The sequence below is a fragment of the Episyrphus balteatus genome, chromosome 2, assembly GCF_945859705.1.
Source record: "Episyrphus balteatus chromosome 2, idEpiBalt1.1, whole genome shotgun sequence".
Taxonomy (NCBI): domain Eukaryota; kingdom Metazoa; phylum Arthropoda; class Insecta; order Diptera; family Syrphidae; genus Episyrphus; species Episyrphus balteatus.
The window spans coordinates 99,921,255-99,935,415 of NC_079135.1; the positions used below are offsets into that span (position 1 = coordinate 99,921,255).

The 14,161-nt window shown below is 27.2% G+C and overlaps 1 protein-coding gene across 1 annotated transcript in view; it reads right to left on the reverse strand.

The window, feature by feature from the left end:
* The window catches only part of LOC129908337 (neurobeachin), a 646,575-nt gene extending 641,391 nt beyond the window's left edge, over positions 1-5,184 (reverse strand). The window contains exon 1 of the mRNA XM_055984756.1: positions 2,956-5,184. Within this exon, the coding sequence (XP_055840731.1) occupies positions 2,956-3,114 (159 nt within the window). The 5' untranslated portion in view covers positions 3,115-5,184. The remainder of the gene's footprint in view (positions 1-2,955) is intronic.
* Between the last annotated feature and the right edge of the window lie 8,977 nt (positions 5,185-14,161).

Here is a 14,161-nt window from a genome sequence, read left to right on the forward strand (position 1 = left end):
CATTTTTTAATATATTTTTTTTTTTTTTCAAAATTATGACCATATAAAAAAAAATTTAAGCAAAAAAAAATGTGAATTTCAATCTCTTTTTCGATAAAAAAAAAATCATCAAAAAAAATGATCTTCGATTAATTGTTTGTACTAATCCAGTAACAAGACATTCTTATCTTTCATTTAAGCCATTGAAACCTAAAAAAATATTAAATGGGATATTTTTCAGGAATTTTTAAATATAAATGTTACATGAGAGTAACGCTGGGTTCGAAAGGGTTAACAAAATTGAACACTTTATAGCGTTGCCGCTAGAATATTCTATATTAATTAACCTAATATATATGGAAAAAAGAAAAAATGTGTCAGATAAGGGAGTTATCCGAAAACCATGGCAGCCACCACAAAAAAGTGGCGCCATTTTCTAACGTTACACTGTCGCACTTTCGCTGTGCGGCAAAAAATTTCAATTCAAAATTAAAAATAAACTATTAGAGATACAAAAATCTTCTATAGCTTATTTGAAACATAATAACCTAAAGCTTAATCCAAATGAAGGATTTTTAAAAATTCCGTAATTTAATAGGGTAAACAGGGGTAAAACGGAAAGATGAAATTTGGGCTAAAATCTAAACGCAAAGTCGTAGAGAATTGAATTTTTTTGCTATAGATAGATGAGATTAATTCAAGAATAACAGCATTTAAGAAAAAATTCTAAAAAAAATTGAAACTAAGCTATAACGTTTTGTTTGAACGTTGTACACGTGTTGGGGCTATGACAAAATGATGATTTTGGGTAAAGGAAATTTTTTTTGACAATTCTAAAGATGCCAGGTGAAAGATGAGGGAAAAAACGGATTTTTTTCCAACACTCTGAGTTTCGAAATATGAATTTTTGAAAAACACCTTGTTTTTTAGGGGTATTTTTGGGTAATTTTTGGAGCGTTCAAAAAATCTCAAACTTATAGGACATGTAGTTTTTGGCCTTATGCATACATGTGCAAAAAATTGGAATCGTTTAGTGAGTTTTGACTGAATAATGGAAGAAACAAGTTTTTAAAAAACACGTTTTTTGACCGTTTTTAACCGATTTTCATCGTTTTTTTCTTTTTATCCTTTTTTTCTAATAGATGCATAAATAAAGTATATAAAGTAATGATAGACCATGACCACGACTAAATGTGTGCGAAGTTTCAATAATTTTCGTAAACACAATTTTGAGATAACGGTAAAATAAAATTTTAGAATTCAACAGGTTATAACTTTTGATTATGAGGATCCTGATACAATTACCTTTCATTTGGTATATCACACATAACGGTAGACTTACTACAAGCTACACAATGTTAAATCAAGAAACTTGCGAAAAACCTCAAAACACCAGTGGAGATCTGTTGATCATGAACAGCCACCAGTGTGGGAAGTACCGTAATCTCAGTCTGGAAATTCGACATGGTTGACTTTAAAAAATTCTAACTTCTCTTGTAGGCATCTTTTAAATGAGATTGATACGTCATATAAAAGGTAAAATAATAAGCTTTTACATGGTATACAATTTTTTATAGGTTGTCAAACAAAAAAATTGAATCCATAGCATGAGAACATAAAAATAAATGTTTTATTTGCTTTTTTTAATGAAATTTGATAGATTTCAAAAAATTCTAGCTCTTTTTCTAGATGTCTCATAGACCTGATTGATATATATGTTTTGAGCTTAGACAATAAGCTTACAGATGGTATACAATTTTTTATAAGTTGTTAGGGAAAAAAATGGAATTAATGACGTGAGAAGATAAAAATTCATGTTTTTTTTTTTTGCTTTTTTTTTTGATGAAAATGATTCTTTTCAATAAATTATTTTTATACTTTTTGCGCATTGTAAAAATTTAAAAATGGTTTTATTCTTAAGAAGTAATACTTGGCTTTTAAATTGCATAATTTTTTTTGTAAGCTTTTAAAATAAAAAATTTAATATAATGAGAAAATAAAAAAGGTTTGAAATAAGTAAACGCTTCAATTGACTCATTTTAAACAAAAGCACACAACCTCTTTTTTTTATTGTACTCTTTGGAGTTAAAAAAATAAATAAATTACATTTTTGCACACTGTTTCAATAAAATTGGTTAGCTCTATTTTTCCTATACTGTTTTTTCACTTAAATTAAATCAAAATATTTCACCTTTCAAGGCTTGGCCACACCGAAGGGTATATACGCTAGCGGTACGGGTAATTGTATGCAAAATATTCCACACCAAAACGCTGTTGTTCTAGTTTGGATTTTTTTTTCGTAACTACCCGTACCGCATATACCCTTCGGTGTGGCCAAGCCTTTAAGTGTAAAAAAACATATTTTAATCATTAAAAATTCATTTTTCAACAGCAAATTCTGAGACACCCTGTTTTATTTTAATTCACCCCTTTCATAGATTCCTGCAGATAATATTATCTTCATTTCTTAGATTCATAATTTTTAATTTTTGCAACCAAATTATTCAATATGATCCACTGTACAGAATTGATAGTATACAAAAAAAGGAATACAAATTTCATAGGAAGATTCCTACAGTAAATTTAACCGAAAAGCTCTTTGGTAAAATGAATTTAAAACCTGTTTAAAATTAATTAATTCTCTTAAATATCTACTTAAAATTAAGTCATTGAGTTTTATTCATTTTCCATAAATAATATTATATTGTTATGCCAATTTCCCAGAAATTGAAACAAAATTTCCTTTCTTTGTTTTTTCAGTTATGCCAATTTTCCATTTAACAACTGATTTAATTTATATTCAGAGAATAATTTTAAACTTTTAAATTCATAGTAAAATTGTACCCTTCTCAAAAATTAAAATCTTACATAATCAAAAAATCCTTTAAAAAATATTAAATACGATTACGTGTCGACTCTCATAGTCTTAAGGGATATTACATACATACACACAAACAAACAAATACAAAAACTTACCAAATGTAAAACAGTATTAACAACTTCACGATTAGTGACTTGTCCAACTTCAATCAATCCAATTAGGACGGCAAATTTTAAATTATCCGCCGTTGTCATCCTGACAATTTCATCCGGCCGCTTAATTTCACTAAACGGCGGACGCGTTAGGTCCGCCATTTTTACCACAAATTTATTTAACACTTTTTGTATGTCACAAAAAAAAAATACACAAAATCGATTCAATTAACAATTATTATTTTTATTATTTATTTATTTTTTTTTTTATATAAATATTATGTAATATTGACAAGTATAGAATTTTAAATTTAGAGACAGTAAAGAGAGTGAGTAAGAGTGAGTGAGGGAGAGAGAGAGAGAGAAGGGGACTCAAAGTGATGACGACGGAGATAGATGATAACTCAGCTAAACAAATTGAGCGGAAGGACTCGTTGTAAAAGGGTTTAGTCTTTTTTGCTGTTGTTGTTATTGTTGTTTTTTTTTTTTGTCACTCTTTCTCTTCTGTCTGTTTTTTTTATATTTTTTTTATTTATTTAAAGCACACACACATAAAATTAACGATATAATGAACAAGGATTAGGATTTTCCGTTTTGGTGGGGTTGAGGGGGGACGGTGTAAGGTAGTTGACACTCCGTTAATAACTTATAGAAGTTTTAACGCACACAAAACAAAAGAAGGACTCTGCTAACGATATAAATCGTTGCTTTTTCTTTGCTATTTTTTTCAGTGCACAAAGCACTTTTTCTCCAAATTTTTTCTCGATTCAACTTTTTTATTTTTATTGATTATTTTTTTTTTTTTATTATTATTTTTCACATAGAAATTCACAAATAATTATGATCTGCGAAAAAAGGAAAATTTTATTAAAAACACATTTTATTTCATAAAAAAAAAAAAATATGCCTTCTTAAAGGATAAAAAACGAACACGAGAACGCAAGGACGAAGAAATTGCAAGTAGATTTCAAATATTATTATGAATGAAGGACAACATAAAGAGAAAACACACACACTTGGTTTTTCCCGTCTATTTTCATCCGCTTTTCCATTTCCCATACGAAGGAAGGGATACAAAAAAAAAAACAAAGGGGGTGGTTGTAGGGTTGGTAACATTACAATTGGAAGGACTTGAAAATAAAACAAAAACAAAATGAGAGAGAGAAAAAGAGCGTCAAAAACAGGGAAGAATTAAAAAAGAAAAACGGTGGAAATTCTAGTATTTTCACCAACGATATAAAAAAAAATTTGACAAAGGGTGGAAGTGGAGGGTTGGCAGCTCTAAAAATTAAATTAAGGGGTGGCCGCCGCCGCCGCATGGGAAAACAATACAAGAATGAGAAAAGGGATCGGGCACTTTTTTTTTCTTCTCCTTTTCTTTATCCTTCTTCTTTTTCTTTTGTTTTAGATAGTTTAAAACGTTTTTTTTTTTTTTTTGTTAATAAACTTTTTCTAAATATTCATCAATCTGTCAAAAATGCACTTGCAATATAATTTCCCGTTATTATGTCAAAACGAACGATATTTTGACAGACATAAAAAAAAACGAAAGGGGCGGTTTTGACAGAAACCAACGACGAAAAATGTTGACATTTCAAGCGACATTCGAATGTCAAACGACAACACAGTTGCGTAATTTTTTACATAAAATTTGCAAAAATTAAACCAAATTTTAAACAATATTTAACCATGACATGAGAACTATCATCATCATTGAGCAAAAGAAAAATCACAATTTGACATTTCAAATGGCACATTTCAAAGTAATACAAAAAAAAAAATTTGTCAAACTTTCAATCCACTGTACTTATTGTTTAACATTATTTTTTTTGTATTATTATTATTTTCAATCAAAAACACACACTCGATAAATTATGCACAAAAAAGATTATTATTAAAAATATATACAAACAAATATGCAAAAATTATAAGTGAAGTTATGTTCGGATAAAATCACTTTTTTCGCTTTTTTGTGATAAATCGATTCGAGACGAGCAAGAGTGTGTGTTGTATATATTGAGAGATTTGCTGTGTGGTAGCACACAGAAAATGAAAACGAATATAACTTTTTGCGAGAAGATTATATGTTTTTTTACACACACATTCGTTTTTAGTGATAAAAATATATAAATTTAAATTATATATGAACTTTAATCTCATTAAAATGATATTAAATTGTATATTATTTTTGATAAATAAATTGAGATTTTTTTTTTTTACTTTATAATTTTTTTTTTTTTTTTTGACACGCAGGAAGAAAAACTCGGGCGATCACGTACAGCCATCGACCATTTTGGTTTTTATCTTGCTGCCTACTGTATGGTGTGTTGGTGGTTACCCTGTCGCGAAGTCAACGAAATTCACTGCGGGGAAGCCTGGTCAGAGCGACGATGGTGAAGGTGGTTATTATTAAAAGTAGTGTAGTGGTGGATGATGATGATGACACATACACTCCACTCTTGTTGTCTGTTTTCTCTCTTGTATATTTTTTCACGGTGTGATTGGAATAAATTGGTTCTCTATTGGAAAGGTGTTGAGTGGATTTTGCTTTGAATGGGTTCATTTTTCACTCGATTTAAGGTATTTCTCTCTCAGCGAAAGGTGGGTTTTTGTATTTTTTGAGTGTGTGTTAAATGTTGACAGGTGTCAATTGGGAGAATGGTTTTTTAGAGTAGAAAAAGTTGGTTGGGTATGGTGGATTCGACGCATTGGGATTTGGGAAGTGTTTTTTCCTAGATAAAAATGGTGAATGGTTTACCATTGGGTTTGTCTAGAGAGTTTTTGTATTTTAACAGTTGGTAGTTGATTGGGTATAAGTAGGGTTTTTGTTTTTATGGTGAAATTGTTATAGGTAATGCGCACCTGTCGCTGTCATTTAGGGGGCATTTTGTGTCATCGCAATTGGAAAAAGAAAATTCTTGAGGGTATTAATAGCTTATATCAGAACCACGAGTATGACAGTTTTTATTAATTTATTTTAAAAATAGTAACAATTTAACTAATGATGCACATTTATTTCTTTAATTTACACTTTGATTCTATTTTTATTTCAATTTAGTCTTATTTTAGTTTTATTTTACTTTTATTTAAGTTTTATTTTTATTTATTTTAGCTGTATTTCAGTTTTATTTTATTTAAGTTCTATTTTCCTTTTATTTTAGTCTAATTAAAGTTTTATTTATTTGTATTTAAGTTTTATTTTAGTTTAATTTAAGTTAATTTTTAGTTTGATTTTAGTGTATTTAGGTTTTATTTTGGTTCTATTTAAGTTTTATCTAAGTTTTATATAAGTTTAATGTTAATGTTAATTTTAATTTTAATTTTAATTTTAATTTTAATTTTAATTTTAATTTTAATTTTAATTTTAATTTTAATTTTAATTTTAATTTTAATTTTAATTTTAATTTTAATTTTAATTTTAATTTTAATTTTAATTTTAATTTTAATTTTAATTTTAATTTTAATTTTAATTTTAATTTTAATTTTAATTTTAATTTTAATTTTAATTTTAATTTTAATTTTAATTTTAATTTTAATTTTAATTTTAATTTTAATTTTAATTTTAATTTTAATTTTAATTTTAATTTTAATTTTAATTTTAATTTTAATTTTAATTTTAATTTTAATTTTAATTTTAATTTTAATTTTAATTTTAATTTTAATTTTAATTTTAATTTTAATTTTAATTTTAATTTTAATTTTAATTTTAATTTTAATTTTAATTTTAATTTTAATTTTAATTTTAATTTTAATTTTAATTTTAATTTTAATTTTAATTTTAATTTTAATTTTAATTTTAATTTTAATTTTAATTTTAATTTTAATTTTAATTTTAATTTTAATTTTAATTTTAATTTTAATTTTAATTTTAATTTTAATTTTAATTTTAATTTTAATTTTAATTTTAATTTTAATTTTAATTTTAATTTTAATTTTAATTTTAATTTTAATTTTAATTTTAATTTTAATTTTAATTTTAATTTTAATTTTAATTTTAATTTTAATTTTAATTAGGAAATTATTGGTACCAATATGCAAAAAAACGCATATTAAGTTAATTAATTATATTGACCAACAATTTTCAACTCATTAAAACTTTTCCAGAAAGATTTTTATAAAATTTTTGGATTTGTGTTGATTTAACCCAACAATCATATTGGTTCTTTTCTAGCAGATTTGTTACCTCATAATTTTGGACTGAGTCAAGCAATTTCGATAATTCTTTTTGTATTGGAAAGCTGATGGCTGCAGTGTAGTCCCATTTCAATTTCGTTCAGTTCTGATCAAAGAAAGTATAAGAAAAACCATAAAACCTAGTTTTGATCAATGGAAGTCGGTATTGTTTTTTGATAAAAATGATTTATTTTCAATCTTGACTGTGGCACATTTACAAAAAGAGCTAGAATTTTTTGAGCTGAATCAGTTTTCATCAAAAAAGGCAAAAAAATCAATCTTTTTTCTCTTCTAACACCATTAAATACATTTATTTAAATGACAACCTATAATACAATTTGTATATCATATCTGAAAGCTTATTATTTTACCTATTGTATTCAGCTTTAATCATATTTCAACGATGCCTAAAAAGTAAGAATTTTTTAAAGCCAACCATGTCGAAATTTTAAACTGAGATTCATCGACCACAGATCTCCACAGGTGCTTTGAGGTATTTTTCAAGTTTTTCAATTTAAGATTGTGTAACATGTGGAGCACGTACTGTTATGTGTGATATATCAAATTAAAGGTCTTATTATCAGCATGCGTATTAATTTTAAGTTAAATAATAATTTTTATATGCTCTCTAGATCAAAAAATATTACGTGTTCCTTACCGTTATCTCAAGATTTTGAATATGAAATAAATTTAAATTTTTGCAAAATTATAGTTTTTTTAATTACCTATCTACAGTCTAAATTTCATCTATCTATCTATTAAAATAAAAAAGTTATAAGCAATTGATTTTTCCTATCGCTTTTTCGATTCATCTTGTTTCAAATCACTACGATACTAAAGAAGTTTTCACTTCAAAAATTTATGAATTTGTATGCATTTTTATGTTTAAATAAAAACTAGGACTTCTGAGAAAAATTAATGCTCTTTTCTGAATTTAGTCAGAAATGAACATTCTGGAAAATGTTAGTGTGTTAGCAGTGTTATTTGAATTTTGTATGATTGTATAACACGGTGTAACACTCAAAATATAAGCGGGCGGAGACCTATCTCGTTTTGTAGAGCTAGTCGCACTGATTACGAAACGGTATTTAAAAAGTCCATAACTCCCCCAAAATCTGGACTTAGGGGCAAAAACCGGTTTTTTTTACCTTCACCCATTGAAAAAATGATAAAAAAAATTACTCACACAGAAAACTGCCTCAATTGATTCCTTATAAAACAGTGAACACTGTATGTTTCTATGGTTTCTAGTTTTTGAGAAAATTGAGAAATTATTTTATCAGATTTTTCTTTTTTCAAAATATTTTTTGTTTTTATTTGTTTTTATTTTTCAATTTTCTCAAATATTAGAAGACATAGAAAAATATAGTTTTCACTGTTTGATAAGGAATCAATTGAGGCAGTTTTCTGTGTGAGTAATTTTTTTTATTAAAATTCACAGTCTGGACAAAAACAGTATAAAATGAGTTTATTTTTCGCCTATTTTTAACTTTGAAATCGATTATTTGAAAAACTATTGGTTATAATATATTGATTTAAAAATTAGAATTAAATGTACAATTTTCGGAAATGGTATCATTTATTACTGTAAGTGTTGCCGTTGTTTTTTAATATTTTTTTTTATTTTGATAATTTTTTTTAGAAAACTGCCCCTCCCACCTCCCAAAGAAAAAAATGTTTGTATTGAGCTCCTCTACAAAAACCCGTTATCAAATCCTGGCGCCCAAGTTATCCTACTAAGTGCCAAAATAACATTTTTGTTCTATACCTAAAAGTTCGAATTTTTGTATTTGGGTTGAAATCGAAAAATTTTTTTTTCTAAGCCAATTTTAAACTGATTTTCATAAAAAATACCTCGTTTGATTTGGAAATAAAATATATTTTAGAATATATTTTTAAAACAGCATGCTGTTGTGAAAATATGTATTGTATATACTCGAAGTTGGATAAATGACGAAAAAAATGGAATTTTTGAACTTTGACAGCTTATAAATTCTAGGTGGCTTAACTGAGTTACATGTTTTATGCATTGCTGAAAAGGTATATTTCTCCTATTATAAACTGTACAAAAATCGAAAATTTGTAAAAATTTGACGAAGCTAGATTTTTTTCTATGGGTGAAGGTCAAAAAAACGTTTTTTGCCCCTAACTTCAGATTTTGGGGGTGTTAGGGACTTTTTAAATACCGTTTCGTAATCAGTGCGACTAGCTCTACAAAACGTAAAGGCCTCCGCCCGCGTATATTTTAAAACCTCATTTTTGTAACACCGTGTAATTAATTCTCACGTCTTATAGAAGTTAAAGTTGCTTAGAATTTTAAAGCTTTGTGTTTGTATTCATAAAAGTTTATTCTAAAAAATAAAATAAATGTAAAAAATAAAAATAAAACGTGTATATAAAATAACAAAAACTTCTTTTTGAACTGCTTTGCTTAGACCTAATATCGTATGTGATTTAATTTGCTACTTATACTTAAAAATGAATTTTTGGAATTTTTTTTTTTTTTTTTTTCATTTTAAAAATCATTTTAGCCCTATCGAAAATAAATTAAACATTTTTTTTTTTTTAGGTATTATGGTGTCATAAACATTAAGAAGTATGAATTAATAAAAGTTATTTTCCCAAATAATAAAAAGCAAAACAATATGTTACTCTCATGTACATATAACTAACCTACGTACTTTCTATTATCACCAAAAAAGGAGAAAATAATTTTTACCACCATTTATACCAGAAAAAAAATTTATACAAGTTTAAAATTTTTCAAAAAAAATTGTTTTTTTTCGACTTTTTGCATGGAAAAACAGATTTGAAATTTTGGTTGAAGAACATTTTTGCAATTAGTTATGAAAATTTTACCTGCATTTATGAAAATGTTCATTCATGGTTGAACTAAAACGTGCTTGCATTATATGAACTAGGAGATAGAACTTTTTTTAGATCAGTCATATCATTAATGTAGCTATCAGCCATTTCAGGCTTATTTATTCTTTATCTTTACCGGACACGCTATTTCAGCCCAGTCGATTTGTACAAAAAATAATTGTGAAATGGAAAAAAAATATAATCGTAAAATTTTTTTTGTTAAACGGTAGAGGAGGTCACGGGGAGCCTAAAACCAGCTTTTCGGAAAATCGAGCTTAAGCCATGGTCACCATCTTGAATTCAACGTAAAACAACTTGTACAAAATTTTATTTCCTACAGCTTTTATTCCTACAACTTTGTCTGTAGGCTCCTTATCTGTCTGTCTATCTGTATACAAGGTGTCCACAGTCACCGGCCCAAATGAAAACCATGGATTCCTGAGGTCATTTTAAGTCGAAAAACTTAAGAGGTAATTTTCTCGTTTTCGTCCCGTTTTCGAGTTACCACGGTTTTTATGATTTTTGCTCTCTTGTCCTTTAACTGGCCTTATCTTTGCCAAACTACGTTATATTCGAAAGATTTTTAATTACTTTCAGTAGCCTTTTTTATGAAATAAAACTTATTTTTTTTATGAAAATAAACTGGGCTTTAATAAAAAGCACAAAAAAATTAATACTCATTAACGTGTTTTTGTTGACTTAAATGATATGAAAGTGTAGAAAACAACTTAAAAAACGAAGAAAATTCTGCAAAACTGTGAAACAACGGTTGTCCGCAGAAAAAAAAGTTTTGAGACAAACTAAAACTGTAATAAAATCTTGATTGGTTTTATTTTTCGAATAAAGCGTACTTTGGCAAAGAAAAGGCCAGTTAAAGGACAAGAGAGCGAAAATCATAAAAACCGTGGTAACCCGAAAACGGAACGAAAACAAGAAAATTACCCGACTAACAATTTTGCTTCTATAAAGCTTTACAGGTGCTATAGTTGCTTGTGTAGAGCTTTATAGAAGCAAAATTGTTTGTAGGGTACCTCTTAAGTTTTTCGACTTAAAATTACCTCTAGGCTATTGATTATGTCATTTAGAAAGGAACTAAGACGTTCACGGGTTTTTATTGCAGGAATCGTTCAATGGGTTATAAAAGAACATAAAACCGCGGAGTGCTATTAAATGAGAGGGTGGAAACTGAAGATAGGGGTGTAAAAGCCCCCTTTTTGGTTTTTTCAATATATCTTGTAAACCGAGCAAAATTTTAGCATATTGCTCTCAAAACTTTTTGTAGAGAATTGAATTTCCTATTAGAATAATGTTTTCTAAAAATTGAAAAAAAAAATTTCCATACCAAAATAGTCGAAACAATCATAAACAAAATATCAAAAAAATCGATTTTTTGAGTTTTTTTGCTTTTTTAGTTGTCATTTTTTTTTTGGGTTGAGATAGACATAAACATTCGAAACAATCAAAAAAAAATATCAAAAAAATCGATTTTTTGAGTTTTTTTGCTTTTTTAGTTGTCATTTTTTTTGGGTTGAGAAAGACATAAACATTCCTCCAAAGAAAAAAAGAAGATTAAATTTCCTTCAAAACCCTGTACTCACTAAATTTTTTCATTGAAAATCAACCGAAGTATGGCCATTTTAATCTATCTTTTTTTCGCATTTTTAGTTTTACTCAAGTAAAACAGAAACATTTGAGGGGAAAGTACGATAACTTAAGCACCAAGAACTGATAATGAGATTTTGTAGAGGGCTTAAATACAATCATTGTTTACTATGGGAGGGGGGATCTATGTCCCCCCGTTTTGGCGGAAGAGGCAATTTTCTAAAAAAAATACTTAAAATAAAAAAAAATATTAAAAAGCAACGGCAACACTCACAGTTTTGATTGATACTTTTTTCAAAAGCTAGAATTATAAACTTAATATTAATTTTAAAATGAAGTTATTTTAATCAATTGTTTTTTAAATAAACGAGTGATTCCAATAATGAAAGTATTTTGTCTATTTTTTAATTTTCTCAAAAAGTAGAAGGCATAGGAACATTATGATTTTCATGATTTGATAAGAAATCAATTAAAACAGTTTACTTTGTCGATCAATTTCGTATTGAAGTCCACAGTCTTTGTGAAAATTGTACTCAATGTGCTTTTTAAACTTTTTGTTCACAAGTTTTGACTTTGAAAACGGGTATTTCAAAAACAATTGATTAAAATAACTTCATTTTAAAATTAATATTAAGTTTTTAATTCTAGCTTTTGGAAAAAGTATCAATCAAAACTGTGAGTGTTGCCGTTGTTTTTTAATAATTTTTTTTTTATTTTAAGTATTTTTTTTAGAAAATTGCGTCTTCCGCCAAAAGGGGGGGACATAGATCCCCCCTAGCATAGTAAACAATGATTGTATTTAACCCCTCTACAAAATCTCATTATCAGTTCTTGGTGCTTAAGTTATCGTACTTTCCCCTCAAATGTTTTTGTTTTACTTGAGTAAAACTAAAAATGCGAAAAAAAGATAGATTAAAATGGCCATACTTCGGTTAATTTTCAATGAAAAAATTTAGTGAGTACAGGGTTTTGAAGGAAATAAAATCTTCTTTTTTTCTTTGGAGGAATGTTTATGTCTTTCTCAACCCAAAAAAAATGACAACTAAAAAAGCAAAAAAACTAAAAAAATCGATTTTTTTGATATTTTTTTTTTGATTGTTTCGACTATTTTGGTATGGAAATTTTTTTTTTCAATTTTTAGAAAACATTATTCTAATAGGAAATTCAATTCTCTACAAAAAGTTTTGAGAGCAATATGCTAAAATTTTGCTCGGTTTACAAGATATATTGAAAAAACCAAAAAGGGGGCTTTTACACCCCTATCTTCAGTTTCCACCCTCTCATTTAATAGCACTCCGCGGTTTTATGTTCTTTTATAACCCATTGAACGATTCCTGCAATAAAAACCCGTGAACGTCTTAGTCAGAGGCGGCGGAAGGGGTGTGCGGAGTGTGCCCCCGCACACGGCCCCGCGCTTGGAGGGGCCCCGCGGGCGCCAAATGAAAATGTCTCGGTAATAATAAAATCCGAAAAACCATGTCTATTTTCTTTATTTATGTATATTTTATAACAATCAAACAAAAAAAAATAATTTAAATTGGCTTGTTTCCACTCGATAGAAAAAGAAAATTGAACAATTTAAGATTATTGTTTAACTTTTTTTTTCTAAAGTGAAGCACATATTTAGTTTGCCAAGCACCTTGGATTATCTAAAATTTTGGTCTTAAGATTCCAAATTTAATTTAAAACTTAATGAAATGTATACATTTTTTGTTACACAATCTCAGTGATAAAAAACTTTTTTTTTTTCTTTTTTCTATTTTTCAATTTTGTAAAGGTATTTAAAATTGCATGAAATAATTTTTTGTATAAAGCTTAAGAAGGGGTAAACTTTATTTCCTGTAAAAAAATTTGTTTTCTCGCTAACGCTCGCAATGTATATAAACTGATTTTTCACACTTTGTACCAATTTAAACACTTTGTTAAGGACGTAAAATATTTTTGTTTTCTCCTGAAAAATGATTAAAAAGGACAATCTTATTAAGTGGAGTTTTTTAATTTTCGCTTTTTGAAACTCCGTATTCGAACACATTTTGAGGAATCATTGATGTTTCAAAATACGGACGGATTCACAATCCACCAAACTTTTCCGGTTTTAAATCAACAATTTTGATCAAACAAAAATGTGAATAATTTATGTATTTATTATAGTTATTTCTTAAAAAAAAAAAATATTAAATTATAGATAGGTAAGTAGTATCTAACAGAGGAAAGCAAACATCAACAAAAGCAATTCCCATTAGTCATTATAACTTCATTGAAAAACTTCCAACTAGATGATGAATAAAAACAAACCTAGAATAGTCACACAACTTTTGTATATATCTTCCTGCATCTAGCAGGGAAAGCCCCTTGGTTTTTTCCGGCCTCTTTTTTTTAATAGAAATCATAAACAAGTGATTTTAAAAAACAATATTTTAAAGAAAGAAACAAATCCCGACTTTATGTCAATATAGCAATAGCACTCAGCGATATTACAGGTTGTTTGAAAAGTGGCAATTTTCAAATTTTAAGACTAACGTGAGACTAGCCTTACCAACCACATTCTTGTAAAATGTATATTTCTTTT